The sequence below is a fragment of the Ranitomeya variabilis genome, chromosome 2, assembly GCF_051348905.1.
Source record: "Ranitomeya variabilis isolate aRanVar5 chromosome 2, aRanVar5.hap1, whole genome shotgun sequence".
NCBI classification, from domain to species: domain Eukaryota; kingdom Metazoa; phylum Chordata; class Amphibia; order Anura; family Dendrobatidae; genus Ranitomeya; species Ranitomeya variabilis.
The window spans coordinates 169,931,894-169,953,768 of NC_135233.1; the positions used below are offsets into that span (position 1 = coordinate 169,931,894).

The 21,875-nt window shown below is 40.2% G+C and overlaps 1 protein-coding gene across 2 annotated transcripts in view; it reads right to left on the bottom strand.

Moving 5' to 3' along the window:
• The window catches only part of SMYD3 (SET and MYND domain containing 3), a 1,191,717-nt gene that overhangs the window by 189,796 nt on the left and 980,046 nt on the right, over positions 1 to 21,875 (bottom strand). For both annotated transcript variants that reach the window (XM_077283161.1, XM_077283160.1), the window contains 2 exons: positions 12,798 to 12,885; positions 9,038 to 9,206 (listed from right to left, as the gene is read on the bottom strand). In XM_077283161.1, coding sequence (XP_077139276.1) covers positions 9,038 to 9,206; positions 12,798 to 12,885 — 257 coding nt within the window. The remainder of the gene's footprint in view (positions 1 to 9,037; positions 9,207 to 12,797; positions 12,886 to 21,875) is intronic.

Consider the following 21,875-nt stretch of genomic DNA (forward strand, 5'->3'; position numbering starts at 1 on the left):
AGTAAACTAGAAATCGGAACAAGCTCTGGGAAAGTGGGAACTTTGCTGACCGCAAACACTACTCCTATCACACACACTAGAAATAGCCGTGGAGTGTACCTAACTCTCCCTAGACGCCTCTTCACAGCCTAAGAGCTAACTACCCCTAAAGATAGAAATAGAAGCCTAACCTTGCCTCAGAGAAATTCCCCAAAGGTAAAGGCAGCCCCCCACATGTATTGACTGTGAGTTAAGAGGAAAGTCACAAACACAGGAATGAAACAGGTTTTAGCAAAGGAGGTCAGACTTAACTACTTAGTCAGAGGATAGAAAAGTGAACTATGCGGTCAGCACAAAAGACTACAAAAAACCACGCAGAGTAAGCAAAAACACTCCCCACACTGACTCAAGGTGTGGAGGTGCCACTCTGCACCCCAGAGCTTCCAGCTAGCAAGGGAATATCATGATAGTAAGCTGGACTAGAAATAGCAGTACTAAGAAATATATTCAGGAAGCAGTAACAAAAAATGAACTAGCAAAGACTTAGCTTCTGCTGGAGTAGACAGGTCCTCAGAGAAGTCCAAGAGAGATCTGAGCCAATACTGAACCATTGAACGCTGGCATGAAGTAACGATCTGAGTGGAGTTAAATAGGGAAGCCAGCATAGCACTAAACGATAACAGCTGACAAAGCCAACCTCAGTGACCAGCAGTTCCGCTCAAAGCTACCAGAGGGAGTCCAAGAGCAGAACTAACCAAAGTACCATTCATGACCACAGGAAGGAGTCCGAGAACGGAATTCACAACAGTACCCCCCCCCTTGAGGAGGGGTCACCGAACCCTCACCAGGGCCCCCAGGCCGATCAGGACGAGCCAAACGAAAGGCACGAACCAAATCGGCAGCGTGGACATCGGAGGCAACAACCCAGGAATTATCCTCCTGACCATAGCCCTTCCACTTAACCAGGTACTGAAGCTTCCGTCTCGAAATACGAGAATCCAAAATTTTTTCCACCACATACTCCAACTCCCCCTCAACCAACATCGGGGCAGGAGGATCAACGGAGGGAACCATAGGCGCCACGTACCTCCGCAACAACAACCTATGGAACACATTATGGATGGCAAAAGAAGCTGGAAGGACCAAACGAAATGACACAGGGTTGAGAATTTCAGAAATCTTATAAGGACCAATGAAACGAGGCTTAAACTTAGGAGAAGAAACCTTCATAGGAACATAACGAGAAGACAACCAAACCAAATCCCCAACACGAAGTCGGGGACCAACACAACGACGGCGGTTAGCGAAACGTTGAGCCTTCTCCTGGGACAACGTCAGATTGTCCACTACGTGAGTCCAAATTTGCTGCAACATGTCCACCACAGAATCCACACCAGGACAGTCAGAAGGCTCAACCTGCCCCAAAGAAAAACGAGGATGAAAACCAGAATTGCAAAAAAAAAGCGAAACCAAAGTAGCCGAACTAGCCCGATTATTAAGGGCGAACTCAGCCAATGGCAAGAAGGTCACCCAATCATCCTGATCAGCAGAAACAAAGCATCTCAGATAGGTTTCCAAAGTCTGGTTGGTTCGTTCGGTTTGGCCATTTGTTTGAGGATGGAAAGCCGAAGAAAAAGACAAATCAATGCCCATCTTAGCACAAAAGGACCGCCAAAACCTAGAGACAAACTGGGAACCTCTGTCCGACACAATGTTCTCCGGAATGCCATGCAAACGAACCACATGTTGAAAAAATAATGGCACCAAATCAGAGGAGGAAGGTAATTTAGGCAAGGGTACCAAATGGACCATCTTAGAAAAGCGATCACAAACCACCCAGATGACAGACATCCTCTGAGAGACAGGAAGATCTGAAATAAAATCCATGGAAACATGCGTCCAAGGCCTTTTCGGGACTGGCAAGGGCAAAAGCAACCCACTGGCACGAGAACAGCAGGGCTTAGCCCGAGCACAAGTCCCACAGGACTGCACAAAAGAACGCACATCCCGAGACAAGGAAGGCCACCAAAAGGACCTAGCCACCAAATCTCTGGTCCCAAAAATCCCAGGATGACCAGCCAACACTGAGCAATGAACCTCAGAAATAACTCTGCTAGTCCATCTATCAGGGACAAATAGTTTCTCCGCTGGACAACGGTCAGGTCTATCAGCCTGAAACTCCTGCAGCACCCGCCGCAAATCAGGGGAGATGGCAGACAGAATTACCCCCTCTTTGAGAATACCAGCCGGCTCAGGGACTCCCGGAGAATCAGGCACAAAACTCCTAGAAAGGGCATCCGCCTTCACATTCTTAGAACCTGGAAGGTATGAGACCACAAAATCGAAACGGGAGAAAAACAGCGACCATCGAGCCTGTCTAGGATTCAACCGCTTGGCAGACTCGAGATAAGTCAGATTTTTGTGATCCGTCAAGACCACCACGCGGTGCTTGGCTCCCTCAAGCCAATGTCGCCACTCCTCGAATGCCCACTTCATAGCTAGCAGCTCCCGATTGCCAACATCATAATTACGCTCAGCAGGCGAAAACTTTCTAGAAAAGAAGGCACATGGCTTCATCACAGAGCCATCAGAACTTCTTTGAGACAAAACAGCCCCTGCTCCAATCTCAGAAGCATCAACCTCGACCTGAAAAGGGAGCGAAACATCTGGCTGACGCAACACAGGGGCCGAAGAAAAATGACGTTTCAGCTCCTGAAAAGCCTCAACGGCCGCAGAGGACCGATTCACCACATCAGCACCTTTCTTTGTCAAATCAGTCAAAGGTTTAACCACACTAGAAAAATTAGCGATGAAGCGACGGTAAAAATTAGCAAAGCACAGGAATTTCTGGAGGCTCTTCACAGATGTAGGTTGAGTCCAATCATAAATGGCCTGAACTTTAACAGGGTCCATCTCGATAGTAGAAGGGGAAAAAATGAAGCCCAAAAAGGAAACCTTCTGAACTCCGAAGAGACATTTAGATCTCTTTACAAACAAGGAATTAGCACGAAGGACCTGGAATACCATTCTGACCTGTTTCACATGAGACTCCCAATCATCCGAAAAGACCAAAATATCATCCAAATATACAATCATGAATCTATCCAGATACTTTCGGAAGATGTCATGCATTAAGGACTGAACACAGATGGAGCATTTGAAAGCCCGAATGGCATTACCAGGTACTCAAAATGGCCATCGGGCGTATTAAATGCTGTTTTCCATTCATCGCCGTTTAATATGCACAAGGTTATACGCCCCTCGAAGTTCTATCTTGGTGAACCAACTAGCCCCCTTAATCCGAGCAAACAAATCAGACAGCAGAGGCAAAGGGTACTGAAATTTGACCGTGATCTTATTGAGAAGGCGGTAATCTATACAAGGTCTCAGAGAACCATCCTTCTTGGCAACAAAAAAGAACCCTGCTCCCAACGGTGATGAAGACGGGCGAATATGCCCTTTTTCCAAGGACTCCTTTATATAACTCCGCATAGCGGCGTGCTCTGGCACAGATAAATTGAAAAGTCGGCCCTTAGGAAACTTACTACCAGGAATCAAATTTATAGCACAATCACAATCCCTATGAGGGGGTAGGACACTGGATTTGGGCTCATCAAATACATCCTGGTAATCCGACAGAAACTCAGGGACTTCAGAAGGAGTGGAAGCAGAAATTGACACCAACGGAACATCGCCATGTACCCCTTGACAACCCCAACTAGACACAGACATTGATTTCCAATCCAATACTGGATTATAAACCTGTAGCCAAGGCAAACCCAACATGACCCCATCATGCAAATTATGCAACACCAAAAAGCGAATATCTTCCTGATGTGCAGGAGCCATGCACATGGTCAACTGAGTCCAGTACTGAGGTTTATTCTTGGCCAACGGCGTGGCATCAATTCCCCTTAATGGAATAGGATACTGCAAAGGCTCCAAGAAAAAACCACAGCGCCTGGCAAACTCCAAGTCCATCAAATTCAGGGCAGCGCCTGAATCCACAAATGCCATAACCGAGTAGGATGACAAAGAGCAAATCAGAGTAACAGACAAAAGAAATTTAGGCTGTACAGTACCAATGGTGACAGACCTAGCGAACCGCTTAGTGCGCTTAGGACAATCAGAGATAGCATGAGTGGGGTCACCACAGTAAAAACACAGCCTATTCTGACGTCTGTGTTCTTGCCGTTCAGTTATGGTCAAAGTTCTATCACATTGCATAAGCTCAGGCCTCTGCTCAGAGGACACCGCCAAATGGTGCACAATTTTGCGCTCACGCAAACGCCGATCAATTTGAATGGCCAAAGACATTGATTCATTCAGACCAGCAGGCGTGGGGAATCCCACCATAACATCCTTAAGGGCTTCAGAAAGACCCTTTCTAAAAATTGCTGCCAGGGCACACTCATTCCATTGAGTAAGCACAGACCATTTTCTAAACTTCTGACAATATATCTCCGCTTCATCCTGACCCTGACACAAAGCTAGCAAGATTTTCTCTGCCTGATCCACTGAATTCGGTTCGTCATAAAGCAATCCAAGCGCCAGAAAAAATGCATCTACATTAAGCAATGCAGGATCTCCTGGCGCAAGGGAGAATGCCCAGTCTTGAGGGTCGCCACGCAACAAAGAAATAATAATTTTTACTTGCTGAATGGGGTCACCAGAGGAGCGGGGTTTCAAAGCAAGAAACAGTTTACAACTATTTTTGAAATTCAGAAACTTAGATCTATCCCCAGAAAACAAATCAGGAATTGGAATTCTAGGCTCTAATATCGGATTCTGAACTACATCATCTTGAATGCTTTGTACTCTTGCAGTGAGATGACCCACACAAGAGGACAGACCTTGAATATCCATATCTACACCTGAGTCCTGAACCACCCAGAGATTAAGGGGAAAAGAGAGACAAAACGCACTGCAAAGAAAAAAAAATGGGTTCAGAACTTCTCTTATCCCTCTTTTGAGATGCATTAACACTTTAATGGCCAGCTGTACTGTTATGGACCTGGTGGTTAGGAGCACCCGGAAGACCTGATGAGTAAACTAGAAATCGGAACAAGCTCTGGGAAAGTGGGAACTCTGCTGACCGCAAACACTACTCCTATCACACACACACTAGAAATAGCCGTGGAGCATACCTAACTCTCCCTAGACGCCTCTTCACAGCCTAAGAGCTAACTACCCCTAAAGATAGAAATAGAAGCCTAACCTTGCCTCAGAGAAATTCCCCAAAGGTAAAGGCAGCCCGCCACATGTATTGACTGTGAGTTAAGAGGAAAGTCACAAACACAGGAATGAAACAGGTTTTAGCAAAGGAGGCCAGACTTAACTACTTAGTCAGAGGATAGAAAAGTGAACTATGCGGTCAGCACAAAAGACTACAAAAAACCACGCAGAGTAAGCAAAAAGACTCCCCACACCGACTCACGGTGTGGAGGTGCCACTCTGCACCCCAGAGCTTCCAGCTAGCAAGGGAATATCATGATAGCAAGCTGGACTAGAAATAGCAGTACTAAGAAATATATTCAGGAAGCAGTAACAAAAAATGAACTAGCAAAGACTTAGCTTCTGCTGGAGTAGACAGGTCCTCAGAGAAGTCCAAGAGAGATCTGAACCAATACAGAACCATTGAACGCTGGCATGAAGTAACGATCTGAGTGGAGTTAAATAGGGAAGCCAGCATAGCACTAAACGAGAGCAGCTGACAAAGCCAACCTCAGTGACCAGCAGTTCCGCTCAAAGCCACCAGAGGGAGTCCAAGAGCAGAACTAACCAAAGTACCATTCATGACCACAGGAGGGAGTCCGAGAACGGAATTCACAACAGGACACATCAGACTTGTTACAAAAAGCGCAGGGCTTTATTGTTGGTTCAGGGATGTTGCAAGTATTGATGTGGATGCTTTATATTCCTCCATTCCCCATAACCAGGGGAAATAAATTATTTACTGAACATTAGGGGATGACAGTTCTGCATCCACAATAGATTCATTCTGAGACTTTACAATTTTGCCAAATGAGATTTTTTTTTTTCTTTTTGATCATAGGTTTTTCCACCAGCTCTGGGGCACAGCAGTGGAGAGCCCTTGTGCAGCCACTTATGCTAATCTGTTCATGGGCTGGTGGAAAGAAACCAGGTTTTTCTTTGATAAGTTTGATCCAATAATTAGTAAGATCAATATGTGGGTGCAGTACATTGACAACATTTTTTCCTGTGGAAAGGATCTACAGAGAAATTGTCAGAATTCATGACTAACCTAAACCATAATGACCTAGTCTTACTTTTTACCTGTGAAACAGGTCGACACAGCTTACCATTTCAGGACAGAAAATGTAACACTTTTTATTACAAAAATATAAACAATAACTCACATATTAAAAGAAAAAGCGATGGAAAAGTGGCGCACAGTGTCAAAGAATACCATTCCACAAATAAGATTATCAGGCATAGGATAGAGGACGTGCAAGTGACATACAATCTTTATAATAATATGGCATGTAACAACCAGACTGTAAGCATTAATCAAATGCCGGAGGCCAAGAGACCAAACTAATTTGTACAAAGAAAAAAGGGAATGTCCACATAATGAAGGAATTACACCATGACTCATAGTGAGAAACGAGACAAACTCAAAAGTATTTGTACAATAGAATCAGACCATAGCAGGGAGCATCTCACCCATTGTAACCTGTATATGGTATAGTGCAATGGAAAACAGCCCCTACGCGCATTTCACGTGGGCTTTCCCCCCAGGATACCCACAACCACAAATTTTTTACTAAAATGGGAAAGTAATTACTCAGAAAAGGAATCCTCCAGAATCAATATCTGAGGATACATAAGTTTTCTTCGGACAATAATATGTTTGAGAGACAAGCGAGAGAGCTAAAGGACACATTTCTAAGGATAGGAAATTCCAATGGGATCCTTAAGAATGCTTATAATGAAGCCAAGGGGAGGATTACGGTAGATCTACTTAGCCTTACCCTAATACAGTTTATAACCCGTTATCTAGCTAATGGGTATTACCACCCATCTTTAGCTTCCCCATATCAATATAACTTAGGCGTAGTCATGTCAGCAGCTCTAATCAAAGGTCAGAATGACATAGCAAAGCTGGACATGTCTTGAACATGTCTTGTTAGAATTAGAAATACTGTATATATGTGAATTAAAGAATATATCAAGGTGGTCCCTGTTTTACCCATCAAGAGCATAGTAAGAACAGCCCTATAAGTAGAATTTAAAGAATAATGTAAAACAGACTGAATTTCACCCCGGGATATAAGGAAATGAAAAGTGATGAGTGAGGTGAATGGCTTAATGCACTTGTCATTTCTCATACAGTTCCTATGTCATAACAGTTCATTCATGTTTATATTGTATTATAGCTTTATTTTTTTAAGGTAACGGATATGTCAAAATGTTTACCAAAGACTTAATGGTATAATTCTCCAAATTATAAAATAAGTTAACTTATGAAACCCATCTGGCTGCTGATGATGATTTTATTATTTAGTGGTGATGTCTAACAATAACACTGGCTGAATCCATTCACATGAACACAAAGTCATTAATGATATTAGCATAACATTTAAATAAGAGTTTAGAAAAAGCTTCTAAAAATTCAACCATTCATTGTTCACCAAAACAGAGGCAGCAATAACAGAATGGTTAAGCTGTGATGATCATTTTGTATAAAACGAACAAACAATGAACTTAGATATTCTAATTATTTGTATTTATGAGTAATTAAGACACCAGCATATATTAATTAACAGTGTTAATAACATTATAGCAAATAACAGTGCAAATAACATTATAGCAAGGGGAGGATATACAAGGTGCACGAGAGGCACTTGTCCTGATTGTAGAGGTGTATTAAAATGATCAGCTCTACTTTACAACGGCATTACTGAAAGTCAAGGCTAAATTGTTATAGCAAGTGAAATTATTTACAACCAGATATCTATGTTCTCTTTTCTACCCTTGTATCACTTCTACATATATTGTATAAATGGTAAGCTATAATAATATGTTGTACAGAAAAGGTCCCATACACATTAGAATAAAGGTGGCTAAACCAGAACTGGTCGACCATCAAATGTGTATAAGTAGCTACTAACTCTCCCTGGCACATAATGTCAGAGGAGAGGGGTATGTGGCAGATTGAATTCAAACACCTAATTCTCTTGTTCTCCCTGGACATAAGTTACCACCAGAGGTGACTGACAACGACTTTCTCCTGTCTCCCCACTCAAAATGCAATAATACTCAGCTGAACCTTCATGTGAAATGAAAGAAATAGGTGTTGGCCAAATGAGCCTAGGGCGAAAAGCTACCTTAGGCACATGATTGACCATAGCTCCATCCATAGGGGACTCTTCAGTCTCTAGAGCACCGATTCTTCGGATGGGATGACCCCCCCAACATACGATAAGATATCCCCTATCCATGGATAAAGGAGAACCTCTAAATTTGAGAATACTTTTTTAAACTGAACATGACACCTGATATATGCTGCCCAATCTGTGGGAGAATGTATCAGGCACTGGCTGTACGATCTCAACAATGTATGTTTTTCTCTGAAAAACATACATTAACACCTGCTGGGGACTGAACCATGCAGTAGACTAGTTAGACAGGTGGTGCCCCAGAATCCCCCCTTCACTGCCCTGGATTGACAGGGGTCTGTCTACGTGCACACATAGGCAGAGACCTGTCAATCTAGGGCAGCGATGGGGAAAAGCTGCTGGGGTCCCACCTGTCTGATCAGTCCACAGCACAGCTCGGTCCCTGGCGGCTATTGAAAGTATGTTTTTGGGTGAAACACTGCAGCGGTTCAGGTAAAAAATATACATGGCTGAGATCGTACAGCCAGTGCCTGATACATGCTCCCCATGAACTGGGCCGCATGTATCACCTGTCAGGTTTTCTTTACATCTTTACATTACTATTAATCTACATTATGTGTGACAGAGCGCATTTAATGTAGACAATAAAAGCACCTGCACAAAGTCTATGTCATGTTGCAATGGCATCCACTTACCTGTAAGGCTCTAAAGTCTGTACGGCATATTGCAAGGCCTCGTCCCACATTTTAAGCTGAATGCAGAGATCCATTGCCAGGTCCAGAGCCTTGAGCTGATGGATATTCTTATTTGGGAGTTGACTGCTGTTGATCATCTTCTTACAAAGGTTTAAGGCTTCTTTTAAATCTTTTTTTTTTTCTTGATTAAAGAATGTATCGCTTAGAATGTTCCTTTTTCTAATTTTACATTAAAGATGTTTTCAGAGATCATTTTTAGACCTAAGTACAGGCCAAAGTTTATCATAGTCAACCAAGCACAAAACATTTTAGCACATGTTCAGGCTACATGTCCCTACTGCCAGAGACAGCACAAAATACAGGTGTATACTCATTATGGAGGCCACAACGTTCGTTTAAATACTATTGCATTTTATGTCATCTAGAAAGTTCAAATGTTACCTGTTGGATCAAAGAAAGAGTATTTGTGGTACTTGAGATTCTTATCTACAGGATTGTATCGTGATATTACAGCCACAGACCCCCGGGCAAACACATGAGAAGGTCCCTGCCAGCTATGGGAGTGAGCACTTTTTGCAGAAGACCGTGCAGCAGGTGTTAGGTTGCCTTCAGTTAGTTCTTGCTGCAGATGTTTAATGACAACGATGATAAAGCCGAACGCTGTGTGCTCCCTGAGGCTTGATTTTTGTTTTATAACCTAATCTTATATAAATAACTTTGACAGCTATAATCTGCAATTTCTACTACTGCTACTGGTATTCATATGGCTTTAAAAACTTGTTTTTTTGTTGAAGATCTGATGTATCTGATAGTAATTATTCTTACTTTACGTTCTACTTTTTATCCTGTATTAAAAATATTTTTAAGTTGAAATATAATTGTCAGTATCATCATTTTTTTTTTTGCATGGTGAGATGTCATTCGAGTGCAGTCCGTACATAGACTTGTATTGCTGAACTTGATCGGACTCCTGGACCCTGGACAAATCTATGTGATTTTCTGTGGACTGCTCGGTCACAAATATGCTATTGGACTCAGAATATTACAGGAATGAGTGATATTCCTGAAAATCATGAATAGCACTGGTATGAGAGTATCGAACGTCTGAATGAGGCCTAGAACTGTTTTTAATAGGAGCTGGATGCTACTTGCCCTTTAAATTTGTGAATCTTGGCCCAGGAGAGGTAAGCATAAATTTGACAGAGTAGGTTCCTATCCACACAGTGTCAATGTTCTTAGTCTCAGACTAACTTTGTACATAACTCTACATCTTGATATTTGTATTCATATTATTCTGACATTTTTTAATGTTAGTTGAGTGGCTTATGTAGTATTGACATCAAGATATCTTAGGGCATGCCAAAGTATACTCTAACGGGAAACCAATATAAAAAAATTCAAGCCTAAAGTTATTTATAATGAACCAAGATATTTGCTAGGGTTCACTTAAAGGGAATCTGTCACCTCATTTTTCATATATAAGCTGTGGCCACCACCATTAGGGGCTTATCTACAGCACTCGGGTAGCGGGTCCAATGCCTACCATCTTCATGCAATGACGTACACTTCCTTGCTTCTGTCGCAGCTCCTGCGCAGGCAGGCGTACTTTATCTGCCCTGTTGAGGGCAGAGCAAAGTACTGCAGTGCGCAGGCGGCGGGAAAGATCAGAGAGGCCCAGCGCCTGCGCACTGCAGTACTTTACTCTGCCCTCAACAGGGCAAATTAGTACGCCTGCGCCGGAGCCGTGACAGAAGCAAGGAAGAGGACGTCATTGTATGAAGATGGGAGGTGCCAGACTCAGACCTGCGACGCCCATCGGACCCAGACCGCACCGGACCCCCCAGGTGAGTATAATCTAACCTCTTTTTTTCATCTTTCAGGTTACATCCGGGGCTTATCTACAGCATTACAGAATGCTGTAGATAAGCCCCTAATGGCGGTGGCCACAGCTTATATGCGAAAAATAAGGTGACAGATTCCCTTTAATCATCTTTGTAATATGATGACCTAAGTGGCTTGTGAACAAAGAGTAATAAAGTGTGAATTTAAATGTTCAACACAGGTAAATACATAATGTTTCCCTACCTTGTATTATTCTTTACTGTATCCTGTTTGATTTGATAATGGACAGCAAGATTGGAGTATTCATTTAGCTTACAGTCTGCCACATGTATGTACAAATGGAGCAGGAGTTTAGCCTGTAAACCGCTATGGCAGATGTGAGTATTTTGCTCACATGGCAGCTCATACTGGAGATCTTGGTTCAAGAGGAGCAGGCAAGTAATAATTAGTATGGTAAGTGGGAGTGAAAATGTTCTAACAAGAAAAATTGCTCCTGCTTCTGTACTTTCAAGCAACATTGCCAAATTGGGTGATGACACAATGATGTCTATATCAGAAATAGCAACCCAGGTTTAGACTGCATTTCCTAACAAACAGAAGAACAGTCAATCCCATGCAATCCTGTCTGTATACTCTGTTTTGCTTCTTCCCCTGCCCAGTAGCTGTGGTATGATCAGACCATGTCCCTGCATGGTCAGACACAGCCATTACACATTATTTAGCAGCTGGGAAAATTTATAAAATTATTCCAGAACATTTATTTAGCACATCCAATTATGAAAAATATTTTTATTCCAAGATCTATTAATTAAAGCATACTTTGTTCTTGGGACAATCGTATAAAGTATTATTTACCTTTTTCTTATTGTTAAAAAAATATACTGTATAATTTTAAAAAAAAAGCTCAACTTTCAAGTAACTTGCATATTTCCAATATTATAAAGTTGAGTTATTTTGTATGGAGTAATCTTGTATGGATTTAGAGAATTATTGTTCTTTGTTTGCCATTCATTCCTGTTACCAAAATGCAGTGTATTGTGAGTCTAAGTGATAGTTATGTAGGTAAACCTAGCTGATACGTCCCACTTTTGGCAGCAATGAAGAGCTACACTGCTATCTGCCTTCAAGTGCAACCGGCAGAGTTTAAAAAGCACCTATAAACAGATGTGTCTAACTTTAACTTTCCGCAAACTTTGTTATGCACTCCAAATTTCTATTATATAAATTCAGTGAATTTAAAAACTTCAACAATTCACATCACAGCCATGTAGTATCTACACATTACAACATTGTGCTTTATCTTCTTTTAAAAACTGGTTATCTCAGGGTACCAAAAAAAGAAAGGATAACCAGCTCACCCAAACCAGAGTCACCCTGAAGAACGGACCTCAAGGGACCACTTGGAGTGAAATGCGAGAAGGAAAAAGGATTCCAGCTTCATCACTTTGCTAAATTTATTCCAAGTGAAAGCATTTCATAGTTAAAAAATAGACATAGCAACAGGTTTTGAATGCACGAACTGTGTTTTTTTTTATCAGAGCTCTGATAAAGAACGCAGTTTGTGTTTTTGAAACTCATTGCTATGTCTATTTTTCAACTATGGAATCCTTTCACTTGGAATAAATTTAGCAAATTGATGAAGTCAGAATCCTTTTTCCTTCTCACATCTCAGGATGCGTTGAGCCAAGAGGAAAGGTAAGGAAAGACACATCTGTAAATGAAATAAATAAAACACATGTAAAAATAACACATCATCTACTTTTTCATTTGGTCAATTTTTTATGGAGATTTAATCAGTGAAATGTCATTAAAAAAATGTGTTTTAGATGCTGCTTGTTTGGATGGAGTAACCCTGATGTGCATCAGTACTAACATTCTCCTTACATAATAAACCCGAAAGGTTGCATAGAAAGGATACTGCCCTGGGAGCGCAGCTCTTCCAGTGATGAAAGAGAATGTTCCATTTCTCTTGACGCATCGTCACCCCCTGCCAGCATGTCTTCATCCTGCTCCAGCACAAACATTCAAAAGAAGAAGTAGTACAGTTATTGACAATGGCTGGATGGAGTTTCACGCATGCTTTCAAAATTCCCATTAGTCCTTTAGGAATGTGGAGATAATAAACATTATGTTACTTTTCAACAACATAAAAGACTTCAATCACTGACCTCCCCAGCCAACATTTTGGATAATTTAGTACTGCAATTTGTGATGTTCAATTAATTCAATAATAAACAAAAACAGTATAAAATACACTACTCGGCAATGAATTTGTAACACCACGAAGGAAAAATCAATGATGTATGAAAATCATAATTTTGACAGACATGTTAATGATACACAAATGATGAAAAATGTAATAAAATTTTTAAAACATCTCGTTTTATTCAGCATCTTGTATGAGCGCCACATGCAGAAATACACGCCTTTGCAAACTATGTATGAGGTCATTAATGCATGTCTGAAGAACGTTCTGCCACACTGAATGCAGTCAAATGATCAATATCCACTACTGGCAGCTCCCTTTGCAATTACCAACCCATGACATCCTACATGTTCTCAATGGTACACAAGTCCAAAAGCTTGAAGACCATGGTAGCGTAGCACATTTAAAGCATGGAGGCTGTTCAAAGAAACATCATCAACATGCAACCTGAGGTTGTCGTGTTGAAAAATAGCACCTAGAGAAATTTTTGGCGAAATAGCTCTACTATTAGTCCAAGGTAAAATCAATATAACACTGACTGTTAGTGTACCTGGAATGCAGACTATTGGGTCCAGCCAACATTCATTATGCCACCCAACAACATAATCCTGGTAGTAGGACCAGTGTGAAATTCCATCAGGAAGGCCTCTTCATTGACCTCACACAATCACTCTCAAAGTTTATTATGGTGTGGAGCAGGATGATAATGGAAGCTGAAATGGGGGTTTATCCATTTATTTTGTCTTGGATAAAATGATGGACATAGATAGGTCGGGAGACTATATGGGCAACGCTATAAGGAGGCCTTTACAAGGGAACGTCACCATAGTCCTATTCCTGGGACTGTGGTGTGCGGTGTCATAATGTACAGTAGACCCTTCTAGTCTTAATTTCAGGTACACGCAAGGTACACAGCTCAGCGTTACTTTTATTTGGTCGTGGAATCAGAGGTATGGCCACTTCTCCAAAGTTACTCAGGAGCCGTTTGTTAACATGACAAAGCCAGGCCGCAAGTTGCGTGTGCTACTATGAGCAGTTTGCATGGCCTACATCTCAATGTTGAAGAGCATATTTAAATGCAAAATACATTTCTTAAAATGATACAAAATATCATAATAAAAAATATTAATTTAAATAGATAATTATTCAATTATTTTGAAACACGCCAGAAAAAAACAAACAGTCTTTTCTGTATTAAGCTTCTGAGCCAATAATGTTTCTATAAGTTCTACAATGCTGGTTCCAGATATCTGTATTGCAAAAAGTCCTATTCTGATCCATGTTTACTCTGGTATACCCACAGGATATTGCATTGCCTGCATTACAGCAATTTAAAATGGTCTATGTGTATTACGGTACCTCCTCTTTTAAATATAATCACTCTGCGAATAATGACAACCAATAACTACCCAGAATACATTTAATAACACTGACATTAGTCAGTTGGTAGCATCTCTCCACACTAGCCATGTATTAATTTCATTCTGGAATATTGTATTATAACTTTCTTATTTTATTTATGACAAAAAGGTAGTGCTATGCTTAAAAAATAAATTAGATATCCCTCTTAGTGCAGTATATTTTTCTGATTTTTAATGCAGGCTGCTCCCAATTGTACAGCATGGTGCTTAAATTAAGTTACACAAAATTAATGGATGTGATAATAGCTCATCACACGTAAACAACAGAAATACACAAGATAATAGCGTGTTGCTCCTTAGTACATTTAAAGAAGTTGATAGCTTCCCCCTCCCCCCCTTCATGACCTTGGGATTTTCCGTTTTTCCGTGTTCGTTTTTCGCTCCCCTCCTTCCCAGAGCCATAACTTTTTTATTTTTCCATCAATATGGCCATGTGAGGGCTTATTTTTTGTGAAACAAGTTGTACTTTTGAACGACATCATTGGTTTTAGCATGTTGTCTACTAGAAAACGGGAAAAAAATTCCAAGTGTGGTGAAATTGCAAAAAAAGTGCAGTCCCACACTTGTTTTTTGTTTGGCTTTTTTGCTAGGTTCACTAAATGCTAAAACTGACCTGTCATTATGATTCTCCAAGTCATTACGAGTTCATTTTTTTATCTAAGTGGTGAAAAAAAATTCCAAACTTTGCAAAAAAAAAAAATTGCGCCATTTTCCGATACCCGTAGCGTCTCCATTTTTCATGATCTGGGGTCGGTTGAGGGCTTATTTTTTGCGTGCCGAGCTGGCGTTTTTAATGGTTCCAATTCGGTGCAGATGCGTTCTTTTGATCGCCCGTTATTGCATTTTAATGCAATGTCACGGTGACCAAAAAAACGTAATTCTGGCGTTTCTAATTTTTTTCTCGCTACGCTGTTTAGCGATCAGGTTAATGTTTTTTTTTTATTGATAGATCGGGCGATTCTGAACGCAACGATACCAAATATGAGTAGGTTTGATTTTTTTATTGATTTATTTTGAATGGGGCGAAAGGGGGGTGATTTAAACTTTTATATTTTTTTATTTTTTTCAGATTTTTTTTATTTTTTTTTTTACTTTTGCCATGTTTCAATAGCCTCCATGGGAGGCTAGAAGCTGGCACAACTCGATCGCCTCTGCTACATAGCAGCGATCATCAGATCATGAGACGGGGGTCAGCGATGCGCTCATTTCCGGCCGGAAGCGCCGGTTAAATGCCGCTGTCTGCGTTTGACAGCAGCATTTAACTAGTTAATAGCAGTGGGTGAATTGCGATTTCACCCGCCGCTATTGCGGGCACATGTCAGCTGTACAAAACAGCTGACATGTCCCGGCTTTAATGCGGGCTATGATTATAGCTCTGCAGTGAGATCAGGAGAGCAGACTAACAGTCATTTCATGTCTCACATTGGTAATGACTCCTTTCATTTAAAATAAACTCTGGAGGCTGATTCTCATGCATCGCATTTACAAATAAGAAAAACCTGGATTTCTTTGGAATAAGACATCAGATCGCAGATATCAAGGTATCATTTTATTCAGCTTGCTATGACCAGCATGCCCATATAGATGGCTTAAGAGACAAACCTCTGCTTTTCCACACCCTGTTTTCCTGCTTTCATCTGCATTGATATCGTAATGCACTCTTCTGAAGGACATATCCTGGTAGTGAAAGGGACACCACCTGTCTCCTCCTCTGAGAATTAAGCATAACAATCTCCTCATTTGACTACGTTTCAGAATAATCTTGCAGTATAAACAGACTAAGGACTTAGATTACAGAATGTTCAGAGCACAACAAAAAGATCTGCAAAAAAAACCTGAAAAAAGTGCCCCTCGAAAAAGCCAAGGGCAAAATCCTGGGTCGGGCAAGACAAGGAGGAATCATTAAATTTTCCATATTGGATAAAATTGGTGTGCTGACTATCCTGTGCTCCTTTGTGTAAATCAGAGTAGCCAAAACAAAGTGTAAAACCAATAGCATTTTTATATTCTAAAATGCAAGTTTTAGAAAGGGTGGTAAAGAAGGGGAGCATCAGTAATTCCCCATAAGGTAATAAGTCTGGAAAACTTGGAAGATATAATATAAATGCTTACACGCTATGTGGCTGGCTTCTATGTGCCCCTGCCATCCCTATTACTTATGTAATATGAAATAAAATATTTATTTTTTTTATGCCCTATTGATATCTGATTTTATTTATACTGGTACAGCTTTAGCCCGAGTTACTTTTATAATGTATATGTATTGAGAAGTTTTTGTGTTTTGCAAGTGAAATGTTAACATGAACACTCTTGTGCAGAAAGGAATAGTGGAAGGTTGTTAGCAGACAATATTGTAGTTGTAGAACACGAAAGAAATTGGGCAAGTATGACAAGAAGCTTACTTTTGTTCCTGCTTCATTCCTGGGAACGGGAAAGTATAATGGAGGACATGGCTGTTTGTAGGTAAGTAATAAATACTAGTTTTAAAATTTCATACAAGGGCTATACTAACATGTGAACATAACTACAGTCACACTAAAATACAATTTTTAATTAACCAAGATGCTATACCCCATTAAATATTTTTCATTAAACACATAGCATGGAAACTCACTCGTTTCATGCCACGTGAAGTAGCCAATGTGGAGATTCTGTAATTAGCATGGCAAAGTCTATCTACAGAATCTATTAATCATATTGCATTTGTTTTACTTTTGTTTTTAAGTTACAAACATTGTATTAGAGTTATAACTGCATTCTGCATATGGTTGGATATTCAGGATATTTGGAAGATAAATTCCCATTCATACTCTCACTTTATTGAATTTGAGTTAATAAGATCTTGGTAAAATAGGGACATCAGAAATAGTCAAAAGTAAACTTTGAATAAAATACAATTAACACAGATTAAGACTTTTGTTCTTAATACATTTTATTAAAGTGTTTCTCGGTATAACCTTCAGAATTTATATTAAGTTTTAATAAAGTAATAGTTATATAATGTGTTATTATATTACAAACTTGATGTATAGACCACAAGGTAAATTCCATGAGAGTAGACTCTGGTAACTGAACATAGTAAATTATAGCGATTACATTAAAAAGCATACAAGGTCTTAATTTTTGTTTCTTGCAAATAATTGGCAATGGCATTTTTTGGTCAATTGAAATTAATTATTCCCAAATGAATGAAATAAACTAGATGATGCTGTCTTGCAATAATCTGAAATATCACACTGATTACATAATTTTATGTTTTTATCCTACCAACGACATCTGTCCTATATTTGCACAGCTCGGAGAAAATCTGGATTATCCTAGTTAAAAGAAGCTTAATTCTAGTAATACATTAATATAGAGATTTATAATACGTGTCCAAACAGCCCAGGGAGAATGTTTACCCAGTCAAAATAATCTATTACAAAGATATAGATACATGTAAGAGCTCATTAATGACAAGCTTGATAGAGAATGATAGAGCATTGCGAGTCTGGCAGTTGTCAGTCATCATTGCCCAGGGGAAAAGGTGGGAATATCAAGCAATGGTCACAGGAGAATTGTAATACTAGATTAGACCCATTTAAATGAATGAGTAACCATGTACTAGATGGTCATCAGGGTGTTTCTATATTTCATGAAGAGGCCGGGCTGCCAATCGCTTATAAATTGCAGGACAGTCTGTAAAAATTAGACACTTTTTACCCTGTCCATAAAATAAGTAAGGCTTTCGATGAAGCTGAAGGAAATTATACAGATAATTTTTACTGAAATTATCATAATGAGCAGACAATGTCTTCCGTGAGGCAGTGACCGGTGTTACATGTAGGGGGCGCTGTATGTTCCCCCCAGCATGTGCACGGAGACATATTGAGGCCATGAGAGTGCATGGCAGTCACAGGCATAGCTGTGATTGCAATGCAAAATAAAAGTAAGTGTTAGTCTTGGACAAGCTATTTGTCTAGGGCAGATTTGCGAAAACTTGCTCTGGGCTTTTGTGTTTTGAAACGGACTGCAGGACAGTAATGGTGCAGTCCATTTCATTCCCGATCCGGGATTTCCATGTGGTCCAAGGCTGCAGATTCTAGTTAAAAATCCTGCAGTAGAGGTTTGGGGGTGTCAGGGTCAGCGTCACTCTGGTGTTGATGGGAGTACAGGGCAGGAGGATCTGCAGAGCTCCACCTGTGTGAGGCAACACAGGCAAGCGGAGCCAAACAGCCAAGGCAGCTGAAAGGCCTCGCACCCAAAGCATACACAGCAGTGCAGTTGTCCACGGCATCTGGTCTCGGAGGTGGACTGGAATGTTTATCAGCTGCAAACTGGAGGATATGGTTCCCGGCTGTGATCCGGAGGATATCGTGTACTGTGTGGTGCTGTGAGTTGAACATTAACTTGGTAGTGCAGTTTCCCACGGCAACAGGTCATAAAGGTGGACTGGCATGTTCATTGGCTGCAATTCAGAGGATATGGTTCCCGGCTGCGATTCGGAGGATATCGTGTGCTGTGTTTTTGTGAGTTGAACGTTTTGCTTTGAACTTTGCTGGGTCACTGTCTCATCACTGCACAGAGTGCTACCGCTGCACTACACTTCATATCAGAATTATTGCCTGTAGACAAGTATCACTTATTTTCACAATGATTTTCTATTGTGTCAGTAAAAAATTTGTCTGCCCGTGAGACCCAATTCAAAATCTCCAACAGGCCCTCAATTATCACTGTCTTTAATAATGCTGATCTCCTCATATGAGCCAAAGAGACCTTTTGTGCCTCTGTAGGCTCCAGGGCCCAGATGCAACTGCAACCCCTGCAGCCAATATAGTTCATCCCTTAATTATAGCATCTTTAAATAATAGACTCTGTCATACTTTGCCGTTCTCAGGATCACATGTCATGTTCGCTGCATGTCGTGTTACATTAATAAGGTACATAGATACAGTGTGGAGAGAAGGCAGGATATTCTGTATGTACTCAAGCACCCGATGATACAGTCAGCCTTCAATAATCATCAGAATGCAGAGCAGAGAGATAAAGATCATACAAGTATGGGGAATAACACAAAAACAGACAGAATCACTAAAAGATATGCAAAATAATAAGTAATTAAGTATAATAATGAATACCAATTATAAAATTAATCAGGTTTCAATTGTAAATGAATATAATGTATTGTGTACAATGAGAGTGATAAGGAAGTGATAGTGTGAGGGTAAACCAGTTATATGTGATAAGAAAAACGAAAATTATTATGAATACTAGTGGGAAAATGTCTGAGGCTGTGGGAAATACAAGACAAAAATGATAGAAAGTGTAAAAACTGTAAAAAAAAAAATACATTTTGTTTTAGGGAGTAATGTGCAGGATATAAGTAAGTTTGTGGCAAGTGTTGGCCTAGTGACATTGGCCACAAGACAAAAAAATATTATGAAACAATTTAGTGAAGGTTGATTGTGAACCCAATGGTACAAAATCATGGATGAGTGCAAACGGCATAAAGTGCCGAAACTAAAAATGCATACAAAGTTAAAAACACATACTGTACAAGAGCAAGTTTACATCTTTTTTCAATGGTTCTAGATTTTTCAGGAAGGTAAGTCGATATTCAAATACCATTTTGCAAATTAGACAATGTCCTAGTAATCAGAACCTAGAGGTCTACCATATAGTTTGCATTGTGATGTGATGATGGAGGTCGAAGATATCATGTCCAAATACACTTATAAAGTGTAGTACTAAAACTAATAAGACATGGCGCTGCAGGTATTCAAAAGCAGAAAAGGTTTAGATATTACACCACATTGATCTTTCTAAAGTTTTTAGTAATTGTTTCAGCTTTTGGTAAAGCTAGCATAGAATTTTGATTATCAAAGTTGTATATAATACCTAATACTTATAGTCCAATTTTAGTTTAAAAGATGTTACTTTTAGAGTGGAGCAAAAATCTTTGCAGGACCCGGGTCCGATGTCAATATTGGAACACCGTGACATCCACACCAGAGTCCTGGAAAGTTCCTCGACTTGGAATTTCAGCATCCTAGGTGCCTCCGGCAGCTACAAAGCCCCATGAACTCATATGGCCTTATACACACGTGGTAAAAAGTGTTGGTAACCCTTGTTTAACGACAGAAAAACCCACAATGGTCAAAGAAATAACTTGAATCTGACAAAAGTAATAATAAATAAAAGATCTATGAAAATGAAGAAATGAAAGTCAGACATTGGTTGTTAACCATGCTTCCACAGAATTAAAAAAAAATAAAACTCATGAACTAGGCCTGGACAGAAATGATGGTACCTTTAACTTAATATTTTGTTGCACAACCTTTTGAGGCAATCACTGCAATCAAACAATTACTGTAACTGTCAATGAGACTATCTGTACCTCTCGACAGGTATTTTGTTCCACTCCTCAAGCGCAAACTGCTCCAGTTGTCTCTTGTTTGAAGGTTGCCTTTTCCAGATGGCATGTTTCAGCTCTTTCTAAAGGATTTAGGCCAGGGTTCATAGAAGGCCACTTCAGAATAGTCCAATGTTTTCGTCTTATCCATGCTTGGGTGTTTTTAGCTGTGTGTTTTGGGTAATTATCCTGTTGCAAGACCCATGACCTGCGACTGAGACCAAGTTTTCTGACACTGGGCAGCACATTTCACTCTAGAATCCCTTGATAGTCTTGAGATTTCATTGTACCCTGCACAGATTCTAGACACTATGTGCCAGATGCAGCAAAGCAGCCCCAGAACATAACAGAGCCTTCTCCATGTTTCATAATAGGGACAGTGTTCTTTTCTTGATATGCTTCATTTTTCCATCTGTGAATATAGAGTTTATGTGCTTTGCAAAAAAGTTCCATTTTTGTCTCATCTGTCCTTAGGACATTCTCCCAGAAGCTTTGTGGCTTGTCAGCATGTAGTTTGGCAAATTTCAGTCTGGCTTTTTTATGATTTTTTTCAACAATGGTGTCCTCCTTGGTCGTCTCCCATGAAGTCCACTTTGGCCGATACAACGACGTATGGTGCGATCTGACACTGATGTTCCCTTGAGCTTCAAGTTCACCTTTAACCTGCTTAGAAGTTTTCCTGGACTCTTTGTTACCATTTGCATTATCCGTCTCTTTTATTTGTCATCAATTTTACTTCTGCGGCCATGTCCAGGGAGGTTGGCTACAGTCCCATGGATCTTAAATTTCTGAATAATATGTTCAACTGTAGTCAGAGGAACATCAAGCTGCTTGGAGATGATCTTATAACTTTTACCTTTAACATGTTTGTCTATAATTTTCTTTCTAATTTCCTGAGACAACTCTTTCCTTTGCTTCCTCTAGTCCATGATGAGTGTGATACACACCATGTCACCAAACAGCACAGTGAGTATCTGT